Source organism: Phodopus roborovskii, unplaced genomic scaffold (genome assembly GCF_943737965.1).
Source record: "Phodopus roborovskii unplaced genomic scaffold, PHOROB, whole genome shotgun sequence".
NCBI lineage: Eukaryota > Metazoa > Chordata > Mammalia > Rodentia > Cricetidae > Phodopus > Phodopus roborovskii.
The window spans coordinates 3,434,716-3,450,616 of record NW_026125506.1 but is presented as its reverse complement, the minus strand read 5'-3'; the positions used below and the strand labels follow the sequence as shown (position 1 = coordinate 3,450,616).

General features: G+C 53.4%; 1 protein-coding gene across 1 annotated transcript in view; it reads left to right on the top strand.

Moving 5' to 3' along the window:
* Positions 1-15,603, top strand: part of Ssh1 (slingshot protein phosphatase 1) — a 53,043-nt gene extending 37,440 nt beyond the window's left edge. Inside the window, exons 11-15 of the mRNA XM_051176452.1 lie at positions 1,149-1,195; positions 2,346-2,492; positions 3,850-4,050; positions 6,806-7,358; positions 9,096-15,603. Of these exons, the coding sequence (XP_051032409.1) occupies positions 1,149-1,195; positions 2,346-2,492; positions 3,850-4,050; positions 6,806-7,358; positions 9,096-10,328 (2,181 nt within the window). The 3' untranslated portion in view covers positions 10,329-15,603. The remainder of the gene's footprint in view (positions 1-1,148; positions 1,196-2,345; positions 2,493-3,849; positions 4,051-6,805; positions 7,359-9,095) is intronic.
* The last annotated feature ends 298 nt before the right edge of the window (positions 15,604-15,901 follow it).

The window sequence follows — 15,901 nt, the reverse complement described above, 5'->3', positions numbered from 1 at the left end:
ATGAGAGATACCGAAGGAATTTCTATGGTGGAGGCTGTCCCTCAGATAGCAAAGCCCAGCTCACTGCAGGATGCCAACACGGTCAAAGCCCGGGGCCTCAGAGGACCTGAGACGTCAGGAGAGGGAGTCTGCAACCCGTGTGTTTTCCAGAACAGGGGTGCCTCTTCATGTTTCTCCTGTGTTCCTTGACTGATCGGGGATAGAGGAGTTTTTAATGATGAAGTTCGTGAAAGTATAACAGTGTCTAATCCTACATTGTCTAGACAGTTGGGATAGATAGAAACCATGCCAAATCTTTTAAGACTATTCCCAGTCTCCTACGCATTTTGATGTGTCACTTTTCTTTTTTTACATTTTTCAGTTTCTTGTAGCGTTAGGATTGGAACCCAGGCCCCAGCACTGGGTTTCCTCGAAACGGTGCCTACTCTGCTCAGTTCTGTAGATTCTGTGTTCCTCTTGGTTTATTCCAGTTTTCCTTACACCAACATGATGATTTATTTATTTCTGATCCTTTTTGTTTTTCAAAAGAGGGTTTCTCTGTTTAGTCCCAGATATCCTAGAACTCACTGTGTAGACCAGGCTGGCCTCGAACCCAGAGATCCACCTACCTCTGCCTCCCGCTTGCTGGGACTAAAGGCGTGCACCACCACAGCTTGGCTTGTTTTGTTTTGAGACAAGGTCTGACTCTATACCCCTGGCTGGCCTTCAATTTCAAATTCGTGGCAGGCCACCTGCCTCTGTCTCTTGGAACTGGGGTGGTTTCTTTCTGTGCCCATATAAGGCTGCTGTCATTCATCTTACAGGTTCCACCCTGGTAAACCTTTGGGTTCCTGTTGTTTTCCTGTGAATAACCCTAGATGCCCGTGTTCCTAGGTCTCTGTGTGAGCTCTGGTCATCCCCTCAGGATCAGAGGGTGGGGACTTTTTAAAATTAATGTCAGAAAAGAGATCGGGTCCCCGCTGTAGCTGTGCCCATGCTAAGAAGATTGGGGGACGTGAAGCGGGGGGGGGGGTCAGTGAGGGACTGCTTCCTCTTAGACTCCTGCCCCTCCTTTCTGCTCTGAGGCTAAGGCCCTACTCTCAGGGCCCCCGCGCATCTCACAAGCAGCTCTGTGACACTCACAGGGGTTTGTGTGGTCTGTCCCCCAGGGCTCCGAGTGGAATGCATCCAATCTGGAGGAACTGCAGGGCTCAGGGTGAGTCTGCTCCCCTCTCCGCCATCTCAGCCTGGTCTCTGCAGTGGCTGGAGGGTCGAGTGCGCTTCAGAAATGCTACCCAGCATTATCCGTGGGTTCTAGATTTTTCCTGGAGTCTTGGGTGACTGGGGCGGGTTGGGGGTGTGTGGAACGGTTTAATCATACTGGGGACTGGAGGACAGCCTGGCCCTGGGTAGGCTCTGAGTTCCCTCCCACAGCCTCCCTCCCCAGCAGAGCTGCCGAGAACCCTGGCATGGATGCACATCTCTGTTGGCTTTTTGGCCCGCTGGCAGCCCTGAAAACTTGGTGCCTGGTGGGAATCTTGTGACTCACTCAACACTCTCTGCCTGCCTCCGAGAAATGCTCACCAGCAGGAGTGACAGTCACAAAATCACCGTTCTGTGGTCTGACGCGCCTGCTGGCCTCCTGGAGATCACTGCAGTTGAAAACCCAGACTAAACAGAGCTTAAAATATATCCTTAGTACCCCCAGTCAGTCAGGGTGTGTTCCCCCAGCACATTGGTTGTCCAGTGAGAGGCTAGACTCCATGCTTCCATAAATTCCAATAAATATGTGATTCCGCCGTCATTTACGGGGAAACCTATTTGAGACATTTTTCCAATTACCAAAATTGTTTCAGTTCTCTAGAAGTGAATATGCTGGTTAAGGGTGAGGGGCTGTGGATTTGGTTTAGTAGACGCTCTCAAGCAGAATATGCCTAATAGAAGGACACACACAAAATAAGAGTGGAGGCTTTTTTACTTTACTTTTTAGGGGTTTTAGTGTGACTTTTTTTTTTTTTTAATAATACATTCTTGTCATGTGGAGGAAACACAAGAGAATGTCTGTTGAGCAAAAACAACAAAACTCTCACCAAAATTTTACCCTTTAGTGTGTGTATTAATTGATTTTTTTTCTCTGCCAGTTTTTTTTTATTTATTTATTTTTGTGTGTGTGTATGGTGTGTGTGTGTGTGTGTGAGTGTGTGTGTGTGTATGGTGTGTGTGTGTGTGGTGTGTGTGTATGGTGAGTGTGTGAGTGTGTGCGTGCGTGCGTGCGTGCGTGCGTGCGTGCGTGCGTGTGTGTGTGTGTGTGTGTGTGTGCGCTCCTCATTCTGATTCCCTAGGCTATCTTCTTCTTTCTTTTTCAGGGTTGACTACATTTTAAATGTCACTAGAGAAATAGACAATTTCTTCCCTGGCCTGTTTGCGTATCACAACATCCGAGTCTATGATGAAGAGACCACAGACCTTCTTGCCCACTGGAACGAAGCGTACCATTTTATAAACAAAGCGAAGTAAGTGCTCGGGAAGCTGGCCGTAGGAGGGACAGGTAGGCAGAAGTGAGTGGCAGGCTGGGTTTGGAAGTAGGCAGCCCTGCCCTTGGGGCAGGTGGTCGAGGATACAGGAGTCCAGTTCGAGGAGAGGCTTTGCTGTGCGGTGGACCTTTGGTTGTAGCTGAAGGAAACGAGGCTCCAAAGCGGGGAGGTGTTGGCCTTCTTCACTGGGTACCCTCCTGTTCTCTCCCACCTGCCCGTGATGGTGACATTGAGCCCAGTCTTCATCATTAACACTGGTTCCAGGCCAGCCTCAAATACCGGGTGCCACCCGGGAGCTCCCCGGGGTGTCCTGGAAAAGGCCAGTACTTGCTGCGTGTAGAACTCTTAGATTCTCCCCCCAAAGAGTACAGGCTGTAGTTCCACGTTCCTGTGTGCCTAGAACAGGACAGTCCCAAGATGGTGCCTCATGCCATCTCCACTGTCTGTGAGCCCCAGGCCCCTCCTTATTCTCCTTTAGAGCAGCTATTGTGTTGAAGTCCAAAGCAAAGACACACCACCCCCTAACACACACGCACGCGCGCACACACACACACACACAGAGGCACGCGCATACACACACACAGAGGCACGCACGCGCACGCTACAAGGTGTGTCCTTACCCAGCGATGCTTCTTTCCCAGGGCCCCTCACTTATAAATTTAGAAGTCAGGGAAGAACAGCCAGCCAGAGCCTGCTCATCCCCACCTTAGCTTCCCAGCTGCAGCCTCTGCCAGCCTCCATCAAGGAGAGGGTCACTGTCTCTTGTGTATCTCTTAAATCAGCTGTAACCTGGGCCAGCACTGCCTTCTTACAAGTAGCCAGATCGATTGGCCCCCACCTTCCCCCTGGCTTGGTTCCCCCTTGGCCAGATTGCTCCCTCCAGGCGCTTGCTCCCCAGGGTGCAGGGTTTGTGCCCAGCATTTGTGCCCGCCCCGGCTGACCCCATTTTCTACAGTAGCTCATTCACGGCCTCCATCTGCCCTAGCGGCTGAGTGAGTGGCTTTTGCAGAAATCCTTTAACTGCCCAGGCACTGCCCAGGAAGCGACTGTAGGCGGCGTCACTTACCCCAGCAACAGGGGAGACTGTTTTGAAGCAGGCCTGTGGGTTCATCTGATCTCCCATTGTGTGCTAATTGATTTCACAGCAAAGCTATTTCCTTTAGAGGGTGTGTGAGGTCTGTTCCATAAACATCAGGACCGAGAAGGGGTCGGAGCTGTGTGATAACTTTAGGGCTTTAAAAAAAAACAAAATCGGGTTAGTAAAATCCAAGTGGTAAATCAGGAAAGGCTCTTAATCCTTGCTCTTAATCCCCCTCCCACCCCGCAATCCATGTAGAAGGAATCATTCCAAGTGCCTGGTCCATTGCAAAATGGGAGTCAGCCGCTCAGCATCCACCGTCATAGCCTACGCGATGAAGGAATTTGGCTGGCCGCTGGAGAAGGCGTACAACTATGTGAAGCAGAAACGCAGCATCACACGGCCCAATGCCGGCTTTATGAGGCAGCTGTCCGAGTACGAAGGCATCCTGGATGCAAGGTGAGTGTGCACCTAGGGACAGGCTGGCAGACCAAGCTGGGTGGGCCAGCCTGGGCTTCCCTGGCACAGCTTCCACATCTGGAAGCCAGCCTCTCAGGGGAGCTGGCTTATAAAAAAACAGCTATTGTTTGGGCTGTGATTAGTGGTTTCCAGGAGGGATCCCTTTTGATTTTGTTGGCACTGGTAGAAAACCTGTCTTGCTGGGCGAGGGAAGGTGCCTAACTGCTCATCCAGGGCACGTCCTGGTATGTGGTGTAGGCGTGAGCATATCCATTTCCCAGGCACCTGCTTTGTGCCACACTCAGGCGCTGAGGGGGCCCGGCGGCCTTCCCCAAGCTCAGCCCCCTCTTCCGAGTTAAGGATCTGACACCCAGGTATCAGATGCTTGTGGTCCCTCAAAAAAAACCTAAAGGTAGAAACCACTGCATGATCCAAAAATTCCACTTTGCTTGTACACCCAGAAGCCTGCAAAGATGGGACTCATAGGGTTGTTTGTATCGGTGGTAGTGTTATTCACAGTAGCCCAAAGGCGAAGACCACCCACCAGTCCTTCGGCGGACGGGTGGATAAAAATAAGAATCTTCCTCTGCCTGCCGAAGGAAGACAGAGTGGGGTGAAGGAGCTCCTGGTTGCTGATTGTAGGCCAGGATGCTTGGGGAACTAAAGCTGGAAGACAGCCATGCTCCAGAAGTTCAAAGCTACCCCCTGCCATGTTAAGATCCCATCTGCATCCCTCCCCATAAAAAGGGAGGGAGGGGAGGAAGGAGGGGAAATTCTGGCATGTACACCCTGAACAAACTTCGGGGCCATCAGGAAAAATTGTGGCCCCATGTTTATATGAGGGCCCTAGAGATGGAGAATGTGGTGTTGGTGGCCAAAGGCTGGAGAGGGAGCAGTTCGAATCCGATGGCTGGTAGTGTTTGCTTATTGTATTCTGTGAACAGTTACAGAGACAGATCAAGGTGCGGTGTTGTGACCCTGTCCTGGTCACAGGTCCCATATATGTAAAAGTGGTCAAGACGGCACAGCTGACTGCAATTTTAAAATTGGCAGGGCTCTGTGAGGTTGCAGGAGCAGTCGCTACAGGTCCTTGGCAAGCTGGCTGCTAGTAAGCTAATAAATGTCGCTGCTGTACCTGTCTCCCACTCAGAATAGAGTTCGGCTCTCTCATTCTACAAGTGAGCAGAAGGGGCCAACACTGGAAGGTTAACTTGTCTCATGGCACACATTCGGCTTCTGGGTGCCAAGAGGGAGATTTACGCCCACATGTGTTGACTGCCACAGGAGAAAGCTCTTGTTACACGGCCCCTGTCAGGGCGGTGAGGGTGTCCCTGCACTCCCAGGCTGGGGTGGACGCCAGTATCGCCAGTATCTGGCGACTGACTTTCTCCCTGGTCCGTGTCCAGTGTGCAGAAGCAGCCACCTGGATTATTTCTGACTGGTGTTGGAAGGAATCCAAAGGCTGGGTCCTTCAGCTCCTTGGGCAGGTTTGGGGACGCAGGGACGAACGGCCTTGGAGAACCGATGCAGCCGGCCGTCTCTGGACTGTTTCACTCAGTGTGTCTGTCAGGCCCCTGGCAGCTGGAGGGAGAGGGGAGGAAGTAGGCACCCTGCTCTCCCTTAGCCTCTCAAGTCACTGGACCGCCTCAATCACTGGTCTGTCGAGGGATCGCCGGGCAGAGCTCTGGGTACCCGCAGTGTGGATTTCACTCCTAAGTCCTTGGGAGGTGGAGGTGGCCTTAGTGATTGCCTCTGCCACGCTAAAGCTTTTTCTCTTTTTTGTTCTTGGCTTATACCTTCACACGTGTTATAAAAACAATGCCAGTCCCCGTCCCTAAAGTAGCTTCTATTGACAGTTGGCAGCTTCTTGGGCAGGCCCCTACCCGTGTTCTTGTGGGTACCCTACAGCCATGAGTAATGGCGGCACAAACTGGGCCCAGAAGCCTCTTTTAAAAAGAGGACAGAAACTGGGCAGTGAAAGCTAAAATATATGACATGAAACTCTCAAGAATTTGAAAAAAAAGAAAGACCTTTTTTTTTTAATGTCATAAGGCTGTGTATGTAGCTCAGTGATAGATAGAATGCTTGCCTATCAGGCACAAGTCCATGGATTCTCTCTCCATATGAAAATAAAATAAAAATATCTGAAGAGTGCATTCAAGCCAGACATGTAATCCCAGCAAGTGGAAGGCGGAGGTGGAAGGAATCAGGAATTGGAGATAGCCTTGGCTACATAATAAGTTTGGAGCTAGCTTGAGCTATACAGACCTTGCTTCTAAAGAAAGAGGAAGTCATTAAAAACAGACCTGTCTGAAACAAGTACTAGGGAGTTCCCGTCGGTCACATTTGCCTCTCTGCACTAGTGTGCAGAGAGCTTGCCGCCCCACACCTTTGACCCCTGAGTTTTCTCAAACTGTTTATCTCATGGGTCACAAAAACTGAGTGACAGCCATCGACGTGAACTAGATTCACACAGTAAGACCAGCACAAACGCAAAGACGCAGACCTCCAGTCAAAACTCTCTGCGTCTGCCACGCTGTCACCACGTGGCAAACGGTCCCAAAGGGCTTCCCACGTAGGCTGTGGTGACTGAGGACGCCCTCGTCTCCGTCTCCATATGCCCTGGTGAGTGGACGGGGGGGGGGGGGCCTCTGAGTACTGAGCCCCTCTGATGCAGGCCCTGCCCTTCCTGAGCCCCTCTGATGCAGGCCCTGCCGGTGCCCTCTTACTCACCTCCAGCTTTTTCTCTCCACAGCAAGCAGCGACACAACAAACTGTGGCAACGGCAGCCTACAGATGGCACTGTAGCAGAGCCCAGCGAGTTCTTGCCAGAGACCCTGGATGACGCCCTGGACACCCAGCTGCAGCGTTTGCACGACACCACCGCCCAGCCCGGGCTCCCAGGAAGCCAGGCCCCCACAGGAGGACCCTCTCTCCCCTGTTGTTTCCGAAGACTCTCGGACCCCCTCCTCCCCCGCCGTGATGTCGCAGGCGGCCTGGTCCACTTGGAGGATCTTGAGCGGGATGCCCTGTTGGAGGACGCAGCTCAGCCTGTGGAGGCGCACAAGCTGGTCCAGCATCCTCAGGAAGGAGCCAGGCTCTGTGAAAGGGACATAAAGAGGAAACTAGACTTCGGGAGCCCCAAAGCCCGGGGTGGCTCCTTGCCACAGGTGGACGAGATGGAGAAGGGGGGTGGCCAGAGAGTAGGGAGGTGGAGGCGGGCCTCCACCCAGCTCGACAGAAGTTTGCTTGACCAGGAGAACCTAAATAATAACAACAGCAAGAGGAGCTGCCCCGACGACTTTGAGGTAGGCGGGGGACCATTGTGGGGAGTGGCCTGTATGCCACTTCTACCCCACCCCACAGAGCACCTTCCTGGCCACCCCTACAGGGCTGCCATTGGGTTTATTGAGGGGGGGAGGGGGCCATGAGTGCCTGACTATGTGGCGAGTGCCTAGCTAGTGGATTCACTGTAAGGGAGGCCGAAGCCTTGTGATAACCACCTCCCTCCAGCCAGTTCCGCCCGCCGAGTTCACCCCTGCATTGATGTGTAGTGTCCCTGAGTCAGCTCACTGCACCTGCCACAGCCCCTCACCTCCCTCGCCTTGGATGGCTTTGAAACAGACCCCAGAGGTGACATTTCCTTCCTAAGTGCTCCCTTACGTGACAGAGGAGCCGTACTGTCCACCTTCCAGCCCATGTTAGCGCTTAGTCCTTGTGTCCCTTGTAGCTGCCACCCCTGGGGATTGATGTGCAGGGAGCCTTGTCCAGCCTCGGGCTGCTCAGAGCGTGGCTGCTCCCACGCTGTGTCTTCCTTGTTCCAGAATCCAGCAGCAGCCTAGAATTGGGGCTGACCGTGTGGACGGATGGCCAAGGAGGCTGCCTGCTCTTGGGCTCTACCCCTCCACTCCTCGCCAAAGGCCCGAGGCCAGGAGCTTCCTGTACCTTCGCCTCTCCCTGCAATGAAGACTCTGGGGGATGAGGGGGAGGGGCTGAAGTAGAAAGTTGGTTTGTAATTGACATTCTGCTCCAGTGCTAAGGGAAAAAAAATTCAAAACAACAGCAGGAAAAAAAACAAAAACAAAAACAAAAACCTAACCACTCCAGGCGGGTCATCTGCTGGCCCCTAAGTAATGAAATATGCCCCAGATGAGAAAGAAGCATGCCTCCCCCAGTACCCGCCACTTCCCGTAGAGAAGACAGATGACCTAAAATGCCTTCGTGTGGGACAGCGCTGCTGTGGTTAGCCCCAGTCGCCTGGCTTTGAGTCACCGGATGGTGACCAGGGGAGCAGCTTAGGTAGGGGCTCAGTGGATTCAGCACCAGCACCTGCAGACAGGCAGCCGTTTGTATATCTGATCCCTTTTATTAGCTGTGGTGTGCCAGGCTGGTGTGAGGACCTGTTCTGTATCTCTCAGGCTACATGTATGGGGTAGGAGGAAGGTAGATAGAGCTTAAGTTCTGTTCTAAATTGTGTGTCAGCATGTGGGTTTGTACACAATGGGTGCCGGTGCTCCTGGGAGCCGGAGGCATTGGCTGTCCTGCAGCTGGAGTGACACTGTGGAGTCTGACGTGGGTGCTGGGGATTGAACCCAGACCCCGTGGAAGAGCACTTGCAGGCTCTCCGGCCCTGTCACCCTGACCTTCATTGCCCCTGCTTTCGTGGCCAGGAAGGGCCAGCCTGGCAGGTGGTAGAGACAGATTGAGAAAGGGAGCTCCCAGGGGACTCTGTCCCAGCCCTGTGGCTTAAGGTTCGCCCAAGACATTTTCTTGGCCTGTGGAAAGTCAAGATTGACATCCCTATCTAATCTGTGTTCTTCGTGATCCAGTCAGTGTGTTCCAAATGGTCTCTGATCATGAACAAATGAAGTGAAAGTTGCTACACACGCGCACGCACACACACACACACACACACACACACACACTCGCTCGCTCGCTCGCTCACAGAGTGCCGGCCAGCCCTACCCACCCCGCCACAGCAGCCCTCTCTGAGCTTTGGTCTTTGGCTCGGGATCACCTTTGCTCATGGCACTCGTCTCTTGCAGGGCGATGCTGTGTTTGGAATCCTCAGCAAAGTGAAGCCTTCCTACACATCCTGCGCTGACTGCATGTACCCTGCAGCTGGCGGGGCTCCTGAGGCCTTCGCGGAATGGCACGGAGACCCCAGCGTCCCTGCCATCTGCACCCAGCCAGCCTTCCTGCCCCATGGCACCTCTTCCCCAATGGCCCACACGACGAGCAGCAGCAGGTCCCGAGCTCCAGAGAGGCTGGCCTCTGGTGCAGCCAACAACCCCCCATCCCTGCTACCAGCAGGCTCAAGGAAACCAGACATCGGTGGCTCTGGAGCTGGGGCTCACCCAGAACCGCCAGCAGCAGGCCTTCTAGATCCTTCCAGAGAAACCTCAAAAGCCCCTCCAAAGTCCCTCCTGTTGAAGAATTCCCACTGTGATAAGAACGCCGCCGACACGGAAGAGGCGAGGGAAGAATCGTCGGCCAAGAGAGAGCCGAAACCGGCTAAAGACCTGAGGCTTCTGTTCAGTAATGAGGCCGAGAAGCCGGCCACCAGCAGCTACCTGATGCAGCATCAGGAATCCATCATTCAGCTGCAGAAGGCAGGCCTGGTCCGAAAGCACACCAAAGAGCTGGAGAGGTTGAAGAGCCTGCCTTCGGAACCGCTGCCTACCTGCAGGGACAGCGCCACCAGCAGGCTGGAGGCTAGCATCCCCGAGGAGGGCCAGGAGCCCGAACACTCAGCCCTGTGCAACCAAGCAGGGACAGAAGAGAAACCTCCAGAAGGAGCCTTAGTGAAGAGCCCTACCCCTACCCTCCTCCGCCTGGATCACACCAGTAACTTCTCGAAAGACTTCCTGAAGACCGTGTGCTACACCCCCACCTCCTCTTCCATGAGTTCCAACCTGACCCGGAGCTCCAGCAGCGACAGCATCCACAGCGTCCGAGGGAAGCCGGGGCTGGTGAAGCAGCGAGCCCAGGAGATCGAGACTCGGCTCCGGCTGGCGGGCCTCACCGTATCGTCCCCGCTGAAGCGTTCCCACTCCCTCGCCAAACTGGGAAGTCTCAACCTATCCACCGAGGACCTCTCCAGCGAGGCCGACGCGTCCGCGTCCACCATCGCCGACTCGCAGGATGCCAAGTGTGGTCACTCTTCCTTCCTGCATGAACCCCAGGCCACCCTGAGGGACCCCATTGCAGCCTGTAAACACTCAGGGACATTGGTCCCAGAAAACTTGAAAACCCTATCGAGGCTGAGTAAAAGCTGACCAGCGTTCTGCCGTGTGCTGGAGGTATTCGCGGTGTCTTGATTCATCTACCACCACTCACCGTGGTCATGCAGTTTCCCTACTCTTGCCGAAGAGAAGGGGGACAGAAACTCAAGTAACCCTTAGTACATGAAGGAGACCAGGACCTGGTTAGCCTGGAAACTGTCAGCCAGGAGATGGACAGCTCCGATCCCCAAGCCCTGTCTTTGGGAAGATACAGACACACAGGCTGGAGCTGTGACTCGGTTGTTAGAGTCTTGCCGGCCACGCACCACGGCCCTAGGTTCGATCCCCAGCACCGCCTAAAACCAGGCAGGCAGCACACTCCTGTAACCCCAGCACGGGAGGTGGAGGCTGGAGGATTAGAATTTCAGTCCCTCTCAGCTGCATAGTGAGTTTTAGGCCAGCCTGGTGGAGAGAAAATAAGACTGTATATACAAAATGTTTTATGTGTGACCTGTAAGAGAGGAGCTGTGGTGATGTAGTTGGTGATGTCCTTTGCTGCAGCCCACATTCCCAGCTCACTCCCGTCCTCAAGGGAGAACTCTCAGACGGCAACACAAGTCCTACCTCGTTCTCACTGTGCATTTTGTTTTTAAAATAGTAATGACCAGGGCTCGTTCTGAGGAACAATGCTGTGTCTGAAAGGGTTTTTTCCAAGGGAATCGTGGGGGATTTTTGTTTTTTTTTTTTTTTTTTTATTGAGGGTGGGGAACCCCAGAAGTGTCAAGACTTTGAACCTGCCCATCCTGAGTACAGCTAGATGAAGTCATCAGCGGGAAGCACTGAGTGACAGTCGTCTGTAACCCTCCATCCGGGTCCGTACCTGTGGTGGGGTCCTCAGCTGCTAGCTTCAAGCTTCCATCCCCCAGTCACATACAGGGAAGGACCCTGGGCATCGCTGAGCCACGCCTGCTGCTAACGAGGCATTGTTATGTTTGGGATTGGGAGGAGCTCGTGTCTATGAGGTTGTGGGTTTGGGGTATGGGTCATCCTGCTGAGAAACTCTGACCACCCCTCCCCCAGGCTCATTAGGTACCAGCTCCACGGTCCGGTCCAGTCCGTGAGAGGAAGGGCGTGTCAGCAATGGGCTACTTCCTTGTGGGTGGGTCCCCCTCCTGGAGCCACAGTTAGAGGGGTGAGTGTGCTGGAAAAGTTCCACGGCTGTCTGAATGCACATGTCCCTTCCCGCGGGGAGAATACCACTTCCTTGTCTCCAGCTATCTCTCCCATGCAGCAGTCATGAGGCAAAGCCGGTGGGCCACAACACAGGCTTAGTGAAGGTTAGCTCAGTGTGCCCTGGGCTCTGGGTTCGAATCCGGGCATCTGAAACCGAAGAATGGCAGCAGGAAGGGCCTGATTTGGGTTTGGCAGACCCCCTGTGAGATGAGCGTGGCTTCCACTCTGACTCATTTGGTTTTGGCTGTGGAGATGCTTTGTTGGGGGGTTGAGTTTCTTTTTGTTGTTGTTCCTTTTTAGTTTTTCAAGACAGTGTTTCTCTGTGTCGCCCTGGCTGTTCTGGAACTTGATCTGTAGACCAGGCTGGCCTTGAACTCAGAGATTCACCTACCTCTGCCTCCCAGGAGTACTCCTCTTGGGATTAAAGGCATGTGCCACCACTGCTTTGGGATCTCTCTCTCTCTGTCTGTCTGTCTGTCTGTCCGTCCTTTCCCCCCACCCCTTCATTTGAGACAAAGTCTTACGATGTAGCTGTCCTGGAACTCAGTTTGCTATGTAGACAGAGTAAGCCTCAAATTGAACAAGGTCCCTCTGCCTCTCAAGTTGTCCTTTCTTCTTTTTGAGGTAGAATCTCACTGTGTAGCCCAAGCTGACCTCAGACTCACAGCAATCCTCCTGCCTCGGCCTCCCAAAAGCTGAGGTTTCTGGCATAATCCCGTCATGCCCCAGGCTTGGTTTTTACATTTTTAGGGGCTTGTCAAGAGACAGGTAAAGTAGATGACATTGGCACAGGTTGGCACGGGCCTGTGACATGCATCAGGAGACAGGGGCAGGCCCATCAGGAGTTAAAGGCCAACCTGGACCACAGAGTGAGATTCTACCTCAAAAACAGTAACCCTGACAGGGATTTCTCAGCTCGGGCCTCTGCCGTCAGGCTCTCCATAGAAAGCTTGCTGACTGACAGATGCCTCGGGGCTGTGTGTGCCACTGCAGGAGGACACGGAATGTTTTGAAGGCCTGTCACAGGATGTCACAGACCAAACACGTCCTCCTGGTGCCCCAAACTGTGCCAGCCTTCCTTTTTCCCTTGTGCAGAAGGAGTCCTTGTGGAGGTGACTGCCGCTCCGTCTGGCAGGTGGCTGGTTCAGCCAGGCAGCTTAGCGAGACCACACCGTCTTTAAGGGACTGGCTGTGGCCTGGAGTTCTGCAGCTCCCCAAATGGCTGTCCTGGAGAGGGCCCAACACATCTCCAGGAACAAGGCTAGTCCTCGTTAGTGCAGGGTCTTTGTGAACCTCTGTCTCAGAGCTTTTCTCCCTGGCATGATTTAAAAACACAGACACGTGTGTCATTTTATAGGGATTTGTTTTCCCACCGGTGTCCACGGTAATCACCTTAAAAAGTGATAATCCACTACTGATTTCTGAGACCCTATGGGCTTCCTCCACTCTCCCTCAGCCAGCAAAAGCAAGCTTAAAAAAAAAAATCCAACGTTAATGGATATCACCAAGTTCAATTTCACAGGGCAGATCAATTGCTGTGTCAAAATAATCCCTTAGCTTTCGTAATGATAGGCTTCTGCCGGATCTTTAATCCCGTGTGTAAGGGTGATAGGACTTTGAAAACCACTGACCTGTCCAAAGGGCGAGGACAGGAGGTGGTAACCTCAGGTGGGCCTTTGGCTTCTGGCGAACTAATGCCTCTTTTAGATAGCAGGGCACTACTGCCCCTCGAGAGTTACCTGCTGCCCCTCGAGAGTCACCTGCTGCCCCACGCTGTCTCCCCCTCCCCAAGAGTCCCTGCCTTGATAGATTCCCTTCCGACCTGGAGGGTCGGATCTGCCTGTTAACACCATGGATTGGTATTGCATTTAAAGGGCTCTGAGAAATCAGCCTGCCAAGCCAGGCTCCCCTCACCTCAGCAGGAAAAACTGCATCGTCTTATGAAAAGTTTGCTTCAGGCGGGCGTGGTGACATGCACCTTTAATCCCAGCAGAAGTGGCTGGTCACTGAGTCCAGGGCTGCATAGACCCTGACCCCCCCCCAAAAAAAAAAATGTTTGCTTTGTGAGCTAGCTGCTCCATTCTTGCCTGGCTGATGCTTTGTGTGTGATCTTAGCAAATTAGGTCCACACAGAAGAGGCCCAAGGGGCAAACGCGGGGACTTGCGTGGCGTAAGCCACCGATTTTGATGACTGCCATTTTCACCGAACGTCTTGGCTGAATGAAGAACGTTCTCCTCAACTTGATGCCCTCCCTGGTTCCCAGCTGCCCCCCTTGTTCCCACTCGCCGGCACTTAACAGCCTCGCAGAAGCCTGAATCTTCTGGTAACCTCACCTTACCTCCACATGGAAGGCTTGCTGAACTGCCAGGAAGACGGATAGTAGATAGAAGAGGGGGGGAAGTCGGGATCCCCCATCGCGTGAGCGAAGAGCAGGGTGCCCCCTGCGTCCCTGGGACCCTTGTTCTCAGTGTGGAGACACTTCCTGTCACACACACTGTGGCTCAGCCTGCAGGTGGCTCACAAGTGCCCAGATCGCTACGCCACTCCAGCCCGCCATACTCTTGGTCCGCAGCTTGCCCTAGCAGCGGATCCAGCCCTGCTAATCTAAAGCCATTCCCTCTGCTCCAGAGGAGCCTGGAGGATGCTGCAGGATGGAGCCAAGTCTGCAAAGAATAGATAGACCTTGATGCCACCCTGTGCTTCTGTGCACCAGTCTCGGGGCCCATCCTGGAAGGCTTAGGGGTCTCCTGCTCCTCAGGAACCCTTTCTCGGCAAGAACACATTGAGAGACATCACCCATGACTCCCCAAGGGAAGGGAGTTACTTCCGAGTGGCTGGCAGGTGTTGGTGCCATGGGTTGACCGGTCACTTAGCAGGGCTCTCCGGAAGCACATACATGACCTGTGGCAAGAGAGAGCCGGGTGGGTAGACACTTGGTATCATCTGACCAGCATGGCACAAGATCACCTGACTTGATCCCCATCCCAAGCTCCTGCTGGCGGTAAAGACCAGATGAAGGTCATTGATGTCCCCTACCCAAAGCCCCTTGTTTTGTCACTGTTGAGGTGTGAGAGTCCACGCTGTATGCATACATGTACATCTGTGTGCACATACCTTGTGTATGCGTTGTGTGTGTGGTGTGTGTGCCTACCCGCTGAAACCTGGGGTCTGCCATTTCTCTCCTCACACACAGTGTCCTTTAGCTATGCAGTAAGTCACCCTAGACTCATCTTCAGTGATGCCACCTGGAGAACAGTGACCACCTCATCTTTCCCTTTCGCGGTAGATGCCACGCCCCCCCCTTCAGTCCCTGTCTGAGACAGGAGTCCTAACTGCGAGGGCCTCTGCTGCCCTGGCCATCGGCCCTGCTGCATGAGAAAGTAGCTGCTTCCTCCTCTACACTGTAATTATTGTTTTACAATTGAGTGCCTTAATGATCGTTTACAAATACTGTGTATTTATGCGCAATCGCTCAGCTCTCATCTTCTGTGGCTGGGTACTTGGTCTCGGCCTGGGGTTGAGATCAGGACTTGGGTTTCTCCCCTCCCCCTCCACTTGTGTTTATTCCGCTATACAGTTGACTTAGTGGTTGGTGACGGCCTGCCAGAAGCCGCACCGTTGAGTTCCTGCAGGCCAGGCTGGCATCAGCAAACACCACAGCCCATGGTAGCCAGTGAAGGATGTGATTTGATTTGCCAGGCGGCTGGGAAACGGTGCAGGTCCTGTACCTCACCAAACCCCTCACAGTTACCCTCGGGTTTGTAGAGGTTTGTTACCACCTAGACCCCACTCACACCCCCGTCCTCCTGCCCACTTTCTGAGCTCCTTGCAGCAAATTGTGGGTACAGCTCACCCCCCCAGAGGAGCCACACCAGACCGTGTTCAAAGGCTGCTGCTGGTTCCCATGCATCACGTTACAACTTTGATTCTTTTTATCGTTGTTTTTTTATATTATATATTTAAAAGGCAGTATCTTTTGTACTGTGAATTTTCAGTAGAAGCATAGTGCACTTTTTTTTTTTTTTACTTCTGTTGGTGTGTACTGTATATAGTCTGCGTGCTTCTTGTGATGAATAAACATTTCCTTTATAAATGTCCTGTGGGTGCCCTTATGTACTAGAGGGCTCTGGCCCTTGCCAGGACGTCCAATGCACTCTTCCCCTGCCATCGTTTCGGGCGTTCTGGTTTTTTAGACTTTTTGCTTCTTAAGTTAGACGCTCTCCTCGAAAGTTGGAGGAGAGAGAGAGACCCGGAGGACAACACTGGGCTCCTCCTTCCCAGTCCTGTCACCTGGGCTGGGACTGGGCCAGTAGAACAAGCTGGGCAGTGGCGATGCACACACCTTCGAGGTCTCTGCCCTGGGTTGTGAGCGCCTATCGCTTTTGGGGGCCCA